Source organism: Typopeltis vanoorti, chromosome 11 (genome assembly GCF_054136105.1).
Source record: "Typopeltis vanoorti isolate ZY-2024b chromosome 11, IOZ_Tvanoo_1.0, whole genome shotgun sequence".
NCBI classification, from domain to species: domain Eukaryota; kingdom Metazoa; phylum Arthropoda; class Arachnida; order Uropygi; family Thelyphonidae; genus Typopeltis; species Typopeltis vanoorti.
Genome location: NC_143559.1, coordinates 15,562,286 through 15,580,615, shown reverse-complemented (window position 1 = coordinate 15,580,615; position 18,330 = coordinate 15,562,286). Strand labels below are relative to the sequence as shown.

Sequence of the window (18,330 nt, the reverse complement as noted above, 5' to 3'; positions counted from 1 at the left end):
ATGCTAGGAGCTTTAGAATAAAGGGAATGAGTTTGTGGCATTGATTGACTCCATCTCTCCAAAGGTTGTTGGTAGCAGTGAAATTTGGTTAACTGAGGAGGATGTTCTGACGGGGATAGAAATTGAAGGGCATAGCATATATAGGAACGATAAGGAGAGGGAACATGGTGGTGGAGGTGCTGGTCATTATAAGAGATGAATTGTGCCCTTTCAGGATGGAGAATCTCAGTGGAATTAATAATAATGGCTTTGAGAGTAATATAGTGTGAGATTGGCATTTATAAGACAAGATATTTATTGGGATGTTGCTATAGACCAGGGAATATAGATGGTGATGAGTAGGAAATATTTAGGCAAATTAGTCTGGAAAGTGAAAAGCGAGTAATCATTATGGGGGGAATTCAACTATTGTGATATAAACTGAGCAGAGGAGACAGCATGCAGTAATAAGGGAACTGAATTTATGAATTTCTTGAAGGACAGCTGTCTTAGGAAGCATGTGGTGGAGGGAACATATAGATCAAGAATTTTGAATTTGTCCATAGCATCCTTCCCCCCCCCCCCCAACTGGTGAGAGTGACCATGTAGTTCTGACTTAGAGAATGAAAAGACACATAAAGGTATCAAAGCAGATGAATTTATGTGGAATAATAAGGCAGCCAAGTATTACAGACTTAGAATCCAGCTTGCAGTAGTATAATGGATAAAAGAATTTCAAGGAAAAGAAGTGATTAGTGCATGGGAGGAGCATTGGCAGATTGTAAACTCGAAGTTAAGAAGATAAAGCAATCAAATGGATGATAAGAGAAATAAAAGGGGGAATTGTAGAAGAAAAGTGATCATGAAAGACATATAAATAGAAAAATGGAAAACAATTGCATTAGGAGTACAGGGCTCAGCTAGGAAAGTGACTGGTATTTTAAGGAGAGAAAAATTAGATAATGAGAGGAGACTGGCACTACAATCCAAGGAGAATCCCAACAAGTTTTTTTGCTGTGGCAAGTAGGAGGAAAAAGGATTGTGGACGGATTACTTTGCAGGATGGAGATGGGACTCGGGTAACTAACGTAAATGACATCAGTGAATGAAGAGCAGTGGATGAGGGTAAGAGGCACACATCATTTTTTTTTTTTTTTTTTTCAAAAGCATTTGACAGGGTGCCACATGGCAAGTTTATTTTTAAGATGCAACATTTGGGTTTGGATATGAGGTTAGTGGATTGGATTGGTGCTTGGCTGTCTGGAGGAGTAGTATCAGGGAATAGGAAGCATACAAGTAAAGTTCCACAGTGTGCAGTACTCAGATCATTACTGTTCAATTTGTATGTCGATGATATTGTCACAGGGCTACAGGGAAATGTCCGGTTGTGTGCAGATGATGTGAAACTTCAGAATGTTATTTGTAATGGTGCTGATGTTTTGGCTCTTCAAGAAGATTTGAATAAGTTGAAAAGGTGGACAAATGAATAAGGATGTGAGTTTAATGAGCTGAGCACATCCGGTGCCAATCACGCGATATCACGTGATGCGAGTTCTTGCCTGTTTGTCGATCACGTGTTATCGCGTGGACGTCGCTATCAAGTGAAAAGAAAATTTGGCCACCGCACGAAATTCCAATTTTCAGCTTGGCAATGAACGTGTTAATGCAACTAAACATGAGGTTTTAAAAGTTGGTATCCACAGATGGGATCCTTCATACTCACTCGGGGAAGTTATACTGAAGAAGTGGAGGAAGCAAAGGATCTTGGGGTGATTGTGGATAGAGATTTGAAGTTTCAAAGACATATTGCAAAGGCTGTGAAGACATCTTAGAGAACTGCTACAATGTTGAGAAGGACATTGACCATGGGAGATAAAAGTGTGGTTGTCCCATTGTATAAAGTTCATCAGGCTACATCTGGTCACTTGGATTTGAAGGGGATGAAGTAACCTTTGGAGAGGATGCAGAGATGGATAACAAAAATTATATCAGAACTGTACAATGTTGATTATGAGGCCATACTCAGGCATGCAGACTGCAGAGATTGGTAGACAGAAGATGGAGGGGGAGGAATATCATGACATTTAAGTTATTGAAGGGTTATTATCGTGTTAATACTCAAGAGGTTTTTCATATGGTAGAATGAGGGGAAGAAGCAAGGATAAGGGACCATCCATGGAAGTTGCAAAAGGAGGTGGTGAGTGAAAGGATAAGAAGTTTTTTGCAAAGAGTAGTAGTAGTAGTAGGAAGAGGAGGAGTACGGAATACCTTGCCTGAGAGGGTGGTGAGCATACAGATAGTGGACAAGTTTAATGAGTGGTACAATACACTTTGTGTTGACTAGTGCTGACCTCCCATGATGATGAGTCTTGTGACTCGATATAGGGTAGGAAAATAACAATAAAAATAACAGTAGCACTGTCATGATATCCTGTACACTTTAGAAGGAATACATATCAGGAAATTAATGATGATCATCATCAGTATTACAGTGATGTTGATGATGATGTCTGAGTGCATGTGTAATACAACCTCCACGTTAGTGTCTGTATTAATTTAAGGTATGTTCAAATGTGCTCAGACCATGCCTATTATTATTTTCATACTATCATTACATTACTGCAAAATTAGAGTAGCTATATAAGTGCAAGTAAATGACAATAATTTAAAAGTTTAGTATCATCATAATCGTCAATTTCCTGATATGTACCTTCACAGTGTGTTCGGGCTACTATGACAGCACTACATGATGTGTTTACATTATTATTAATCTCTTATCAACAATTTTCCTCCAAATTAGTCTATTACTCGTCAGCACTGCAATATTGTCGTATCTAACATTTTGTTCTTCTAAGATGACTGAATCAATCAATCTAGATTTTGGTCCTCCTCTGGGTCTCTTTCCTGCCATATTGGCATCAAACACCTTTTTTGCTAATCCTTACACATTCTTGAATGTAAACAATATCAAGTTCTTTCCTAATGTCTTAATTTTTATTATAATTCTGCCGTCGATGCCATCTGTTCGGGCCCCCAATTTTTTTAAGAATTCTCATATGTGTTGTTCCTAACCTTTGATCAAGTGCTTTATTTCTAACCAAACTCTCAGATTTATAACTTAAAACTGGTTTGAACACTAGTTTACTACTAGCTTAGTGTTTTGGCTAATTTCCCTCTTATTCAATATAACTTTAATTCAACTATACCATTCCAGCTTTGCTTATTCTGTTGTCTATTTTCAGATTTAACTAGCCATCTTCACTGAAAACTGTACCTAAGCAGCCAAAATATTTACTTGTTTTATAAGCTCTGTTGAGCTGATTCCTGGAAGTATGCATTTGCACACACTTGCTACAAACTGCTGCAAAAAAAAAAAAAATGACATTCTCCTTCTATAGATAAAACAATGTGTAAAATAAACCCTGAGGTAAGAAAAACCATTTCATCACAATTCAATCTGCTAAAGAGGTTGATAAGTTTTTAATATTGTTAAAATATAATCAACTTTCTTAACTTCATATGTTTGGGCTATATCACCATTACGAAACATCAATGAATTTTATCAATACTTTGTAACAGAAGCTTAAATGACTAAAATTGCTTAAATAACAAAAAATTAAACAGAAGTAGCAATCACTCACACGGTCTCTCCATACATACCATTTAGATAACATAATGTGGACAGCCCTACCCATTCAAGTTCTGCTCTCCTATTTTACTCCCAAATTACAACTTGGTATGCCTTAATCAGAAATGCAAGACCTATTTTAGAGATTTTAATGCCTCTTAGCAATATGTGGTGGACCTGAGAAAAATAACTATTTATGCAAAGACAAGTAATTGCAACATCAACATGCAAAATCATGCAGTCAGTGTATCTGCAGCAACAAATGAGCAACAACCAAAATACATCCCACAAAGTCACTTCATAAACTTACAATATTTTAAGAGAAAGCAAAAAACCTTCTCTTGACCACTGATTTTCTCTTTACTTTTTTTTTTCAAGCTTTCTCTGAAATGCCTTGGTTAGCTCAGATGGTTTAATTTTGTGTGATGTGTGCCAATTTTTTTTTTTTTTTTTTTTCATGTTAAAGCCATAATACTATAGTGTACATACACTCTTAATGCTCTAAGCAGTGTGAAATCCCAACATATAACTCATTTTGCAAAAGCCTATTCTGGATTACCTTGTATGTCTTAAGTTTATAAGGATCATCTTTTTTTTTTTTTTTTAACTACTTAATCACGTGGATGCAAAACCAGATGTGACACTCAGCATGGTAGCCATACTATGTTCTCACTCTTTGTGGTTATATGATAGCGGCATATGAAGAAATCTCATTCATTTGACATTGACAATAGCACATACACACATATGTAACATGATGTGATGAGATAATCATTATTAAATAATAAGGATGGGCAGCTGCATGAACTGGAATGTGTTTATGTGTGCATGCACACTTTAACTGTATAACTCTGTGCTGATGATTTCTGCTGAGCAAAAGATGTTTTCTTTAGCAAACTGTGGTTTACAGAATATTATGAATATCATGTATTCAACACATACAATTATACTTAAATTATCTAATTTTACCTAAGGCCAATTTTAGTATTGTACAGTACAAGTAGCATAACTGTTATTATTATTTTAAATAATGACTTTACCTTCCTTTTTATTCTGTCCTAGTTCCATTACTAATTGTCGAGCATGCAGTGGAATAACTGCATTATAATTTTCCAAAATGACATGCTTTAATTGTAAGCACCACTCTCTTTTCTGCTCTGAATTGCGAGCCTACATGCGTGCAAAAGAAGTTGTGTGTTAAAAATTATATTGTGAAAAATATATACTATCTAAAAATATTACAATTATAGAATATTGGGGAAACTTGAAGATTTGGGGGCAAATGAATAAATTCTTTCTTTCCAATCAATAATTAAGTAAGGATTATAAGCAACAAAGCACTTCAAATATTATACCTCAAGTACAGTGTTGGTTATCAAAAGTACTTGATGTGTACTGTTTTCTTTCTCTTGTGTTGGGAAAAGTACAAAAAGTAAACTTTCATATACCTGGTATTGGCTTAAAAATAGCTTTCAAGTATTTCTTTTCTCCTAAGTTCAGTCAACTTACATATGGCAAACAGTTATAATGATCTTATTCATTATAACAAAATTCAAAAAATGTCAAGCTAAATTCTTGATAGTATCAATGTTTTCTAAAGGAAATTCATTACAGAAAACTTTATACTATAATACTAGAGGGCAGGTTCAGGGTTTAGAGGTGCAAGAGGAGAGTGTGTTCCAAATACTGAGTACTCTGGATACCAGTAAAGCTGTTGGACTAGATGGTATTTCACCACATGTTTTGAGAGAATGTGCTAAAGAACTGACAGCTCCGTTGACCTGGCTTTTCAATAAAAGTCTGGCTGTGGGAAAGGTACCCAGGGAATGGAAGGAAGGTAAGATAGTGCCGCTGCATAACGGCGGTAGCAGACTGGAAGTGTCTAATTATAGGCCTGTTTGTGTGCCATCAGTAGTTGTTAAGATCTTGAAGAAATTAGTGAAGGACTATATATACAGCATTGATCAGATAAGGGTAATGTTATCTGTGAGAATCTACATGGATTTGTTAAGGGGTACTCTTGCTTTGGTAATATGATTGCCTTTTATAATAAAGTGACAAGAGCAGTTGATGAGGGAAAGGCATATACTGCCTTTTTTTGGATTTTTCAAAGGCGTTTGACAGGGTGCCACATGATAAGCTGATATTTAAGTTTCAGCACATGGGTTTAAATGTCGAGTTAGTCAAATGGATTCAGGATTGGCTGACTGATAGGTATCAGAGAGTTGTGTATGGTTGGGCAATATCAAGGAAGCAGAAGGTTACAAGTGGGGTTCCACAGGGTTCAGTACTGGGACCTGTATTGTTCAACCTTTATATCAATGATATTGTCAATGGATTGCAAGGGGACATTCAGTTGTTTGCGGATGATGTGAAGCTGGGAAAAGTTATCAGTAATAGTGCAGATGTGGCAGCCCTGCAAGAGGATTTGAATAAACTAGACAGATGGACAAATGAATGGGGGTGTCGGTTCAATGCAGTAAAATGCAAAGTCTTGAGGTTTGGGAAACATCGATGGGAGGATGCATACTCAATTGGAGGAGCTGTACTGAAGGAGGTAGGGGAGACAAGAGATCTGGGGATGATGATTGATAGAAAACTGAAATTCAGGGAGCATATTGCAAAGGTGGTGAGGATAACTCAGGGGATTGCTGCAATACTGAGAAGGACGCTGACCTGCAGAGATAAAAAAGTTATCATTCCATTGTATAAGACCCTGATCAGACCACACTTAGACTATTGTTCTCAGATTTGGTCCCCAGGATTTGAAGGGGATAAATTGACTGTGGAAAGGGTACAGAGGCGGATAACAAAGATGGTTTCAGGACTGTACAATATGAATTATGAGGATCGACTGAGGGAATATGGACTGCAGAGTTTGGTTGATAGAAGGAGAGGTGATATGATCGAGACTTTTAAACTGTTGAGAGGCAGTTACAGGGTAGACATTGGAGAGTTCTTTCACTTGGTGGAACGGCGGGAAGGAGCGATGACAAGGAGCCATCCCTGGAAGTTATGAAAGGAGGCTGTACACAAGAGGGTGAGGAGTGGTTTCTTTGCATGGAGGGTGGTTGAACCTTGGAATGCATTGCCTGAGAGAGTGGTTGGAGCAGGAACGGTCAATGGGTTCAAGGAGTGGTATGATAAACTTTGTGTTTCCTAAAAACAACCTCCCATGATGAGTCTTTTGACTCCATGGAGGCCTGGATAATAATAATAATAACAAAATTTTCCTCTGGTTCCTGTGAGTTTGCTGTAGTAAGATTTCACTGTAATACTTGCTGTTTAGCTGAACTGTTTAAGCTATTAAAAGCAGTTTAAACTATGGCTAAAATATACTGAAGAATGTAATGGCAAAATTAAATAAATCCTTTTATGATGTAAACCAGCTTAAGGCAAAATTCCATCTGTGCTGAAACACAGTCATAGATGGGACTAATCTTCACCTTATTTTCCAATACTAGGATTTTCTGAAAATAAGAAATTTTAAATTTGATAATTTATATTTTTATCAATATTTGATAATATTTGTCTTCTTGAATGAAAAAAAAAAAATTATACGTGCTCCCAAAGTGAAAAGTTAATTCATTATCTTGTGATAATGAATTAACTAAAGTTGTAGAGCATATAGATTAACCACTGAGCCAACCAGGCCAACAATTCTGACTACAGATATTTTTGATTACAGTTTATTTTCAAACTGTTCACAAGATAATTAATTAACAATGTATTTCACTTTGGAGCATGCACCTATACATTTTTTTGTTTGTTTCAATCAAGAAGGCTAATGTTATCAAATATCAATTTTAAAATGTCTTCATTTCACAATATACATCAGTGACTGTGTTTCAGTCACTGATGGGAATTTTGCCTTAAGCTGATTTACACCATGAAAGGATTTATGTAATATTTTTACCGTTGCTTTTTTTAATATTACTCAGAGGTGCACATGTAGTGTTACACTACCCCTATAAAACAATAATAGCCTTTACAATCTCTTTGCTATGCAGGGCATCCTATAATTGCAAGTACCTCATCAAATAGTCCAGTGATGGGGATGCCAATATTAGAGGAAATGCCAATATATTATATTGGCATTTCCTTCAACATGATAAAACACTTATGCTACTGTGGATCTTTCTATGATAATATTTGCATGTTTGAATCTACAGTTTCACCTCTGCATGTTTTTTTTTTCAATGAAATTTTCATTTTTTTACCTGCTCACATAGGTAGTGGTTACTTCCTATTTCAGATCCTTTGTATGGTTATGAAGAATGGGGAGAAAGTGGGAGGAACGAATAAGCAGCATCATATCAATCTATGGGTCAGAAAAGATTCTGTTTGGTACTGTGTGTACCAATACTAAGACACCACTATCTACAATATCATAATCGATAAGACTTTTCTATTTGTTATGTATTCTCTCTCTATGTATCTTTATGCACCTATTTATTTATATATGTCAGTAATGAAGAATCCATTGTATTTTTGTTCCATATCTTCTTCTTCTTCTCTTCCGTCTAAGACGGGTTGAGTCTTCTCTTGAGCAGGATCTTCCAGTCTTCTCTATTCCTTGCTGTTCGAAAAAGTTCCTTATATGTTCTGCATCCCGAGATATTCTTTATTAATTTCAGCCAGGTAATTCTTGGTCTTCCGGGTGTTCTTTTTTCAGTTGGAAAAGTATTGATTAGGATGTTAGGTTTTGTTCCATATCTGGAACAAAAATGCAATAGATACTTTTCTACTTTTCTTTTACATTATTCTCACCAATGAAAGGTTGTAAACCAGCAATACATTAGTACCATAGGTGGCCTAAGAGAGATTTATTTTTTTATTTATTTATTTTTAATATAATTCAGAAACTATAGAGACCAAACATGGAACTTTTTCAAGCCATATCAAGACTCCAGTAAGTGGTAGTGGCCTTATACCATACATATGTTAAAGATACCAAGTAATTTTAAACCTGGTTTTACTCCATTTCCCAAGTAAGCAAACAGACTAAAAGTCAAGTTTGCGCCTGCAATTGATGCAAGTCTAACTGATCCCACAGGTAGTGCAGGAGCAGGGCAACTCGTGGCAAAGGTGGAACAAGCTCCGATCACTAATCTTAATATTTACCTTTAATGCCAAAACACATCTCCAAGAAGGGGATGTATGATGTTTTGTATTAAAGGCAAGGGGCCACTACCCAGACCGGTTTCGACCTTTATTGAGGTCTCGTCAGTGGGAGCTAGGCTAGAATTAGAAATACCAAGATTTAGTAGTACAGAGCTTGTAAGTATTTTGCAAAAACAAGTTACCATAAGGTGTTTTAACCTTATTAATACAAAACATCATATATCCCCTTCTTGGAGATGTGTTTTGGCATTAAAGGTAAATATTAAGATTAGTGATCGGAACTTGTTCCACCTTTGCCACGAGTTGCCCTGCTCCTGCACTACCTGTGGGATCAGTTAGACTTGCATCAATTGCAGGCGCAAACTTGACTTTTAGTCTGTTTGCTTACTTGGGAAATGGAGTAAAACCAGGTTTAAAATTACTTGGTATCTTTAACATATTTATACCCAAGGTAAAAATACTTTCTACATTTATACCATACATATTGAAGGCAGTGTTATTGGTTGGAGAGCGAACTAACCACTTGGCCAATCCTGTAATCTATTTCAGGTAGTTATTATTATAATTTTTATTATTATGATTCAGGATCTCCATGAAGTCATGAGTCATTGTAAGAGCCCAACCCTAGTAAACACAGTCTATCATACGACTCCTTGAACTCATTCACCATTTGTCCTCTCACCACTAGATCAGGCAGTGCATTCCATGGTTCAGCCATCCTCCCTCGTTCCTTCTCCTTGTTCCACCAAACAAAAGAACTTCCCAGTGTCAACCCTGAAACTACTTCTTAACAGTTTAAATATCTCAATCATCTCTCCTTCTTCTACCTACCAAACTTTGCAGTCCGCATTCCCTTGGTCTATCCTCAACTACCATTGTACAGTCCTGATATCATCTTTGTTATCTACCTCTGCACTCTTCCAAAGATTAATTTATTCCCTTCAAATCCTGGTGACCAGCTTTTTCTTTATAACTGCACCCTCCAATTACTTGAATAATTTCTCTCCTTCTTTAGTGGAACTATGGGCAGAAAAGCCAAAGCATGTGACATATTTAAAAATTAAGCTATAAGACAGTCTGAATTCTTCTTCTTTATGTAGCTTCCTCAGTGAGAGGGTTATTATCTAACATCACATTTATGTAATTTAATGCAAATTCAAGTGATTTCAATGTGTCCTTAACTGCACATAAACCATATTTATGGAAAATGTCACAAGAAGCCAGAGCAATAGTCCATCATTTTCTTATTTTGTTTTGGTGATATTATTAATTGGTCATCTATTGGAAGTACAAACATTTATTTTTTCACTTTTCTGCTTATTTTTACTTATTTAGTGTTTATTATTATTATCCTTATGGCTAGTACATGTCCTCATCGTTCTAGTGGGAATGATGGCAAGCACTGGAGGAAATTGATTTCATTTGAAATGAAATTAAGTGCTTAAGTGTATACAAGCAAGAAGAGGACATGGCATGCATTAAACATGCTCAAGTCTGAGTGAAAGAATACAAAATACATGTACTATTCAAGATAGTGCTGATAAAATTACATAATACATGTTCTATACATAATACATGTACCATTCAAGATAGTGCTGACAAAATTAAAAGAAAAGTGTTAAGAGTGTCAGTCCTTAACTGCACAAAAGTTTTCATATGTTGGGTCATGTTTTATAGAACACATGGAAAAAATGCTTGCTACATGGATGAGTGACCAAAATAAAAAACGTGATAACTTTAGCCTAGCGCAAATGCAAGAGAAAACTCGTAGTAGCCTTTATGATGATTTAAAAGAGTGTGAGGATAGAGAATGTAAGCTCTTTTCATCAAGTTCAGCGTGGTTTTTGAACTTTGTCAATGGTTTGGTTTTCGTAATGTAAAAACTTGCTGAGAAAATAAATAAATCAATAAAGAAACTCTTCAGTTGCTTATCATTTTCTTTTGAGTGCTCAATCTTTCAATCAAAGAAAATGAACGGTATGCATCAGAAAAAGTAACTTAGCTAAGATACAGGAGATACCCTCATAGGCCTTATTATCACATTTTTTGATGATTATGCATGACATTCTACAGCATAATCGCTCATGTAAATTTAAGAAGTTACTGTAGTTATTATTTAGAAGCATCTCACCTGTTTTAGTCTTCATTTCAATAATACTAATTATCAATTATGTCAACATGTGATTTTTCTTGACCTCCTTGCAATGACGTTTCCTATTTCTATTGTATTGAATATGTGGTTGTTCTAATAGCTGACTTTCACTATTTTCCCTGGTTCTCTCATGAAAATAACAGAGACTTATTTAACTTGGTATTGCCATAGCTGATATGACATTTGATTATTATTATTATGTCATACCTCCAGAGAATCCCAAGACTCATCAAGGAAGGGCACCTACTCTACAACTCTCGCTGTCTCCACCACTCAATCCACCAGCTACAATGATCTGCAGCTACCATCATCATCTACACTGATGCCAATCTACCACCCACCACCACTAGTATATTCACAAACATCCAAGCCCACGGCGGGATTTGAACTTGCAGCCTTTTGGTTGGAGAGCGGATACGCTAACCACTCAGCCAACCAGCCTGCCTGGTTGGCTTGAGTGGCTTTTACATAATTTATTTAAACTAATATATGGTATAATTTGTTCAGCTGAGTTACAAATTGCCAATTTCTCCTCATTCATTCAGTATTTAGGTGTACCACAGGATGGCAAGTATTGGCCACTGTTTAGAAGCCCAGTGAATTCTTCACATTCTGTACAAATTATGTGAAGATTGCTTTCCAGTTATCTAGCTTTGATCCTCAAGCAACTCCACTGCTCTACAATTCCCCAAAATGCTGCCTTTTGGGCACAAGAATTCTGTAGATGGCTGAAAGTAAAAGAGGCTAGGGGAGTGATCCTCAGCAAAGTAGATTAGGGTAGCTAGCTTGATATGGAGTTTGAAAGCTCAGCAGAGGCTGTTTACGGTCTTAGCTGTTTTTGAAGATGCCTTAGATATGGGAAATAGTTAACAGTTTCACTATAATCCTTATGTTATAATCTTAATTATTTAGGGTTGTAGCCATTACTAAGAGGTTGGTGAATACAGTTGACTTCAGCTGTGAGGAATGTCTAGTTGAAAGAGAGACTGCTGGATCTGTTAACTAGTGTTTTAATGATGCCATATTGCTGGAAGGAAGAGTAATGGAATGCTTTGTGAATACATTTGCCTATGTGAATACATTTGTGTGTACTGTGAAGAAAGGATTCCATCAGGAGATGAGTTATTAAAGTGTAAGAAATGCAGGTTACTGATCACTTTCTATAAACCCTATAAACTAGATTCTGGGTGTTGAGATGATGGATGTGTCTAACATGCATAGTCAAAGAGAGTGAGAACACATCAACAATATATTTTAACCATGGCTGGCTTAACACACAGTGTTGAGAGCAGGCACAAGACAGACAACAGAATAAGCAAAGCTGATATGGCGGGAAGCTAGCTAAATAAATTACATGGAATACACCAAAAGACTAAATTAGCAGTGTTCAAAATAGGTTTCAAACTAATTTTAACTCCTGGATCTGGGAGTTTGGTTAGAAATAAAGCAGTTGATCAAAGAACTGGAAACAACACATATATGAATTCTGATTAAAATTAGGAGAGTAAGCAAGTGGCATCAATTGCAGAATCATATAAAAAATGAAGATATTGGGAAGGAACCTGACATTGTTACCTCAACAGAATAGGGAAGGAAAGGCCAGCAAAGTGATGTTTGATGCAAAATGGTGGAAACAAAATTTTCAGAGGAAGACAAAGATCTATTTGAACTTATACAGTCATAAATGCCCTAAAGAGAGAAATATAAGATAAAATCATATGCATGAAAAATTGAAAATAGCAATTACATGATTGGTGATCAAGATTTAATGGCACATCACCCTTGGGCACTGCAGAGCAAAAAGAAATTATCTGTTATGCATGATACTAAAGGAATTTCACATCTTATGAGGAAACTCTAAACAACTGATCAGCCATTGATTAACTAATGAATTTTACTTCTGCCAGTTCCATATATTTTTCAGATTAACTTCTCTCCAAACTCTTCATAAAGTGCTACATGTAATATACTAAATTATATGTTATAACAGTTTATTATATGTAATCAAAACAAATTACTTTTATAAACAGCTGATAAATATCAGCTCTTAGATTATTATTCTTAGAAATCATGAAACAGCAAAATATCAGTTATTTATTAAGTTATAAAACTTAGTCTTGGAATTTAATATGCTGGCCTGATTGGCTGAGTGGATAGCACTTCTGCTATATAACCAATTAGCCATGGGTTTAAATCCCATTGCCAGCACCTTCTCCTCACTGCCAACACTCCAAAGTCCTGATGTTATATTTGTTATCCATGTTTTCTTCTCCTTCTAAGGTTTACTCATCCTCTTGAAATCTGGGAAACCAGACCAGATGTGAACTAATTAAGTCTTTATAAAATAGAGACACCATATCTTTATCTTTAATGGTCAACAATCTATTGGGTGGTCTTCACCACCTTTATTATTATTAACCTACAAATCCATGGAGTTAAAGACTTATCAGGCAAGGCATTCCAATCATTCACAAACTCTGCACGCAAAACACCTGCTTCTCATTCCTCTCCTCACACCCTCCTTATACAGCTTCCAGGGTTCATGGACAATTCATCGCACGAAAATTGTGCGATGAATTGTCCGTGAACGGGTGGCATCGTGCGTTCAGCGAACTAATTAGTGCTTCTCATCTGACAATATGGAAGTTTCTAAAATCTTTGAAGGATGAGCAACATTTCAGTGAGGGGGAAAACAGAGCAATATATAGCTGGCATCCAACCAACGTAAGAAACGCTATCGAGATACTGCGAAAAGACTTCAGCTCATCGTTAGTGATTATGAAAATCATGAAACTCTTGATTACTTAAGAGGAGTTGCCCATAATTTTTTATTTTGAAAACTTTGTGGCTGTACATTCACCTGTTTTGTTTCATTTTTTTTTCCATACTGCTCATTTTTGAATAGTAAGAAATAAAAACTATTCCTTTTCATGATCATCAAAACAGTCCTTTTTCAGAACTACAAATATTGATAGAGAGATGCCTGATTGAACTGATTCCAGTTCCTCTTGAAGATAAATTTTTAAGTTTTTTTAATAACAACAGAATAATAATTGCTCCTTCGAAGTGGCTAATAGTACAATTTTGAAAGAATAAAATAAAAACAGAACATCATGACATTCATGCCTTTTAGGTGCACAACACTTGTTCTAACGTGTTTTAGCGGATAACATAGTTCGAATAATTTTAATTTTAACTAATAGGTTTCATATTATCTTTTCATGTATAACATCATTTACAGTGTTCTTTTACTCCCTAAAAAATAAGTCTTGATTATTACAACTGCTGATTGTTGTCAGAAATCTGACAACAATCAGCAGTTAGTTGGATGTAACTATTCTCCCTAAATATTCTTAAATGTGGTGCTCTTTCTCCCTCACCATCCTATACCAGTTCTATAACAATTAATATTTCATCTACAGAGCCTGTAGTAAGAAAGAATATGAATAACTTTATACGTAATTTTTTTAAAAAAATATATTATTTCACATATATCTGCGATGAATTTTCATGCGATTAATTTTCCAGCAATGAATAGTTTCTGCAATGAATTTTTCCTTTAAAACCTCTTCAGCATTGATCCTATAACAACCCCTTACTAACTTGTACGTCTCTATCATATCACCCCTCTTCCTCCTATCCAGTAGACTCTGTAAATTGCTTCTTCTCAACCTTTCCTCATATTCGGCATTCCAGAGATCACACACTACCTTAATCAGTCACATCTGGACAACATCTCTCTGTCCTTTTGAAAATCAGGTGACCAAATATGTGCATAGCAGTCCATGCGTGGCCTAATCAGAGCCTTATACAATGGAACAAGAATCTTCTTACTTCTACAAATCATTGTCCTCCTCACAATTTTGGAAATGTGTCCTCTAAATTTTAGATCCTTATCCACTATCACCCCAAGTTTCTCACCGTATGCCCATTCACTCAATCTATTCAAGTCTTCTTGCAAGGCCACAACATCTGCTGTACTCTTCATAGTGTCCTAACTTGGTATCGTCTGCAAACAACTGAACATCTCCATCCAGATCTTTGCCAATATCATTAACATACAGATTAAACAGCAATGGTCCTAAAACAAATCCCCGAGGCACACCGCTAGTAACTTTCCTCTTCCGGGATATTCTCCCCCATACACAACTTTGCCGATACCTATCAGATGTCTCCAATCCAATGCACTAATCTAATATCCAACCCCATCTGCTCTAGTTTGACTATCAACTTATCATACTTTAATCTATCAAAAGCCTTTGCAAAATCTAAGTATACTACTGTGTATCCCTCTCCTCTGCCCAACGAAGCCGTCACCTTATTGTAATAAGTAGATACTAAAACATGACCCCCCCCCCCCCTTTATAAAATCCATACTGTCCATCAAATGTAATACCATTGTTGTCAACCCAATTCTGGATCCAGGTTCTCACCAGCCTCTCCAACACCTTAACCACAACATCTGACACACAGATAGGCCTATAATTTGATGCTTGAGTTCTATCACCTCCCTTATAAGCAGCACAATCTTGCCCTGCTTCCACTCCTTTGGAACTCAACCCAATGCAAGACTCATTAAAAAAATATGTCAAGGAAGATGCCAACACTCCCTCTCACATTCTTTTGAAATACCTGGTGATATATTATCAAGTCCCACAGCCTTATTAACATCAAGCTTTTTCAATTTCCCATATACCTCTTGCTCACTTATAGTCAGTCTCTCCTCCTCATCTTCAACTGCTCTTAAACACTGCATGATGTCACATTCACAAGAATGAAAGACCTTTATGAACTGATCATTAAGTATCTCCACTATATGTGTCCCCTGAATTTCAACTCCCTGTTTGAAGTTCAAGGTATGCAATTTAAAAATCCGTTACACTCTCACCATCATCTCTATCTTGGTCCTAACTGGAATACAATACACAATTTTTGAATCTCAAAATTTTAGAGCCTTACCCACATTAAATTTCATCCCTACTCATTTGTTCACCTTTCTAGCTTATTAATATCATCTTGAACAGCCACCACGTTGGTACCATTTCTAATAACTCTCATCGGCTCTGCATTCAACTGCATATACTCCCACAGTCTATTCAAAATATCATTAATACAAAAATAGTGGATTATTTCATAGTAATAACCCACTATCCTGATACTACTCCACTCTTCCATACACATTTCTTCGATATCTATTATAAAGATAAACAATTGCCTAGCTGATCCATCACCCAGTTATTCAAACCCATTCACTGCAGCTAAAATACAGTACATGCATTTCATTATCAAAGACTGTTCTTACCTTATTGTAAATGTGATTAAATCACTAAAACAAGATTGCTCTTTAATAAATCTATGCTGGCCTTTTCAAATGATTGCACCAATTCAGGTATACAAGTCCTCACCATTTTTTTTTCTTCAAATCTTAATTAACACAGAAGAACTACAAGCTGGCTTATCATAATATAAAACTGAATAGTAATGTTCTGAGTATATTTCAGCCCTAAAAACCTCACTTACTATCTTCTTTCTTGATGCTGCTCTCTCTCCATCTATCAGTCAGCCAAATGCATCCACTAGACATCTTGGTACCACCTTTACATAATGGCATGATCTTATTGCTTTGTTTCTCTGTATGTTACTTCTAGATGGGAGCAGTAGTAGTAGTAGTAGTAGTAGTAGACGAATTTCATTGCCCAGTGTGAGACTACCACCCTCCTTACTGAAGGACTGATGTGGCTTGAAAAAGATTTATTTTTGGTTTGTAGAGCAGAATTTCTGAATTATGTAATAAATAAATAAAAATATAAAAAAGTCCTTAGTCCACCCACAGTACTAATGGGCCATAGGTTTACAACCCTTTGTGAGTGTGAGTCACATAAAAAGACACAACCAGTTTCAAACTTTCATTTAACAACCAGATCATTGATTTTCAATTAATTAATATATTCTCTTTAAATGCATGGCAAAATCTCATGCAGATACTGCCATATTGACACCTTGCCTTCTCCATCTGGCAAAGGTATTTTTCCATGATTATTCCTCCTCCTATTGGTTTCATATTATTTCTTCTCCTATTGGCTTCTTCATATAGAAGAAGACCTACAGTGTGTGTCTTCTTCCATATTTCAATTTTCTCTTTCTTACTATAATTCTTGTAGAAAGGTTTATACATTGGTAATACATGACTATTAATTTATTTAGGGAATTCACAACATATACTGGAATATTAATTAAAAGAAACTTTAATAAATACTTCCTATATTTCAGCAATGTCACATTGCCGTCTTCAATGAGAACATACAAATATGACACGTGCACATAGGCACTACAAAAAGCAAATGAGGCAGAAGAGAGAAACTACTGTTGTTCCAAGAGTCCTAATGGTGCCCCCAGTGGGCTAATTGGGTTGTCTTGGCTGTTGGGCTGATGTTCTCGTGATGCAAGCTTCCCAAATTTGGGGCAGTCTCATGCACCCAAATTTGTTGAGGTTTGGAAAGTTTTTCAGAGCTGAGACTGATTCTATGAAAGATCTTTCATATTTAACCTTGCTGCAGTGTATCAGCGTGGATTTCTTCTAACATATTCTGTGGTGGGTATCTAGAGCATGGTCTGCAAGCCCAGAGTGTCTGTACTGATGAAATCGGATAGTCTTTATGTTCTGAAATCCTGACATTTGCTGTCCTGCCTATTTTGGCCAAAGTAGGACAGTTTACAGCTGCAACAGACTTGGTATACCCCCAGGTAGGTCTAGGGGAAGTGGTTGGTCTTTGGTTGAGCGGATAACGGAGCCAATTTTTTATATACGGTTTGTGACAAGAAGTTAGGTCATATTTTTTTAAGATTTTGGTTATTTTTTCTGAGGTGCCCCGGATGTAGGGAATGGTGATGGATTTAGTGTAATCTTTGTTATGAAGGGGGGAGGGGGTTGTGGTTATCTGGTTTTAATATTTGTTGGGGGTTGTAGCCATTCGCCAAGAAATTATTAAGGATGTGGTTTAGTTCAGTGGTTAGGGCACTGTCATCTGAACAGATTAATTGTGCCTTGTTATATAGTGTTTTTATAACCCCATATTGTTGTAAGTGTGTGTGTGTGGGGGGGGGGGGGGGAATTGCTGGTGAATGTATCTGCCTGTATGGGTGGGTTTTATGTAAACAGAGAATATCAAGTATCCATCAGGCTGCCAAGTGATTAGAGCGTCTAGGAAAGAGAGACTGTTGGTTTCCTCTTTTTCCAAGGTGAACTGAATTCTGGGGTGTTGGTTGTTTAAGTGTGTTAAGAAGGAGTGGAGTGTATCTGAGCCATGTGGCCAAATAGCAAACACATCATCAATGTAGCGAAGCCAAACAATGGGTTTTTGTGGGGAAGAGTTTGCAGTGCACGTGTCATATTTGTATATTCCTATTGAAGATGGCAATGTGACATTGCCGAAATATAGGACGTATT

General features: G+C 36.4%; 1 protein-coding gene across 1 annotated transcript in view; it reads right to left on the bottom strand.

Moving 5' to 3' along the window:
• LOC150101321 (uncharacterized) overlaps window positions 1-18,330 on the bottom strand; it is a 338,470-nt gene that overhangs the window by 39,857 nt on the left and 280,283 nt on the right. The window contains exon 10 of the mRNA XM_090400766.1: window positions 4,648-4,777. Within this exon, the coding sequence (XP_090256892.1) occupies window positions 4,648-4,777 (130 nt within the window). The remainder of the gene's footprint in view (window positions 1-4,647; window positions 4,778-18,330) is intronic.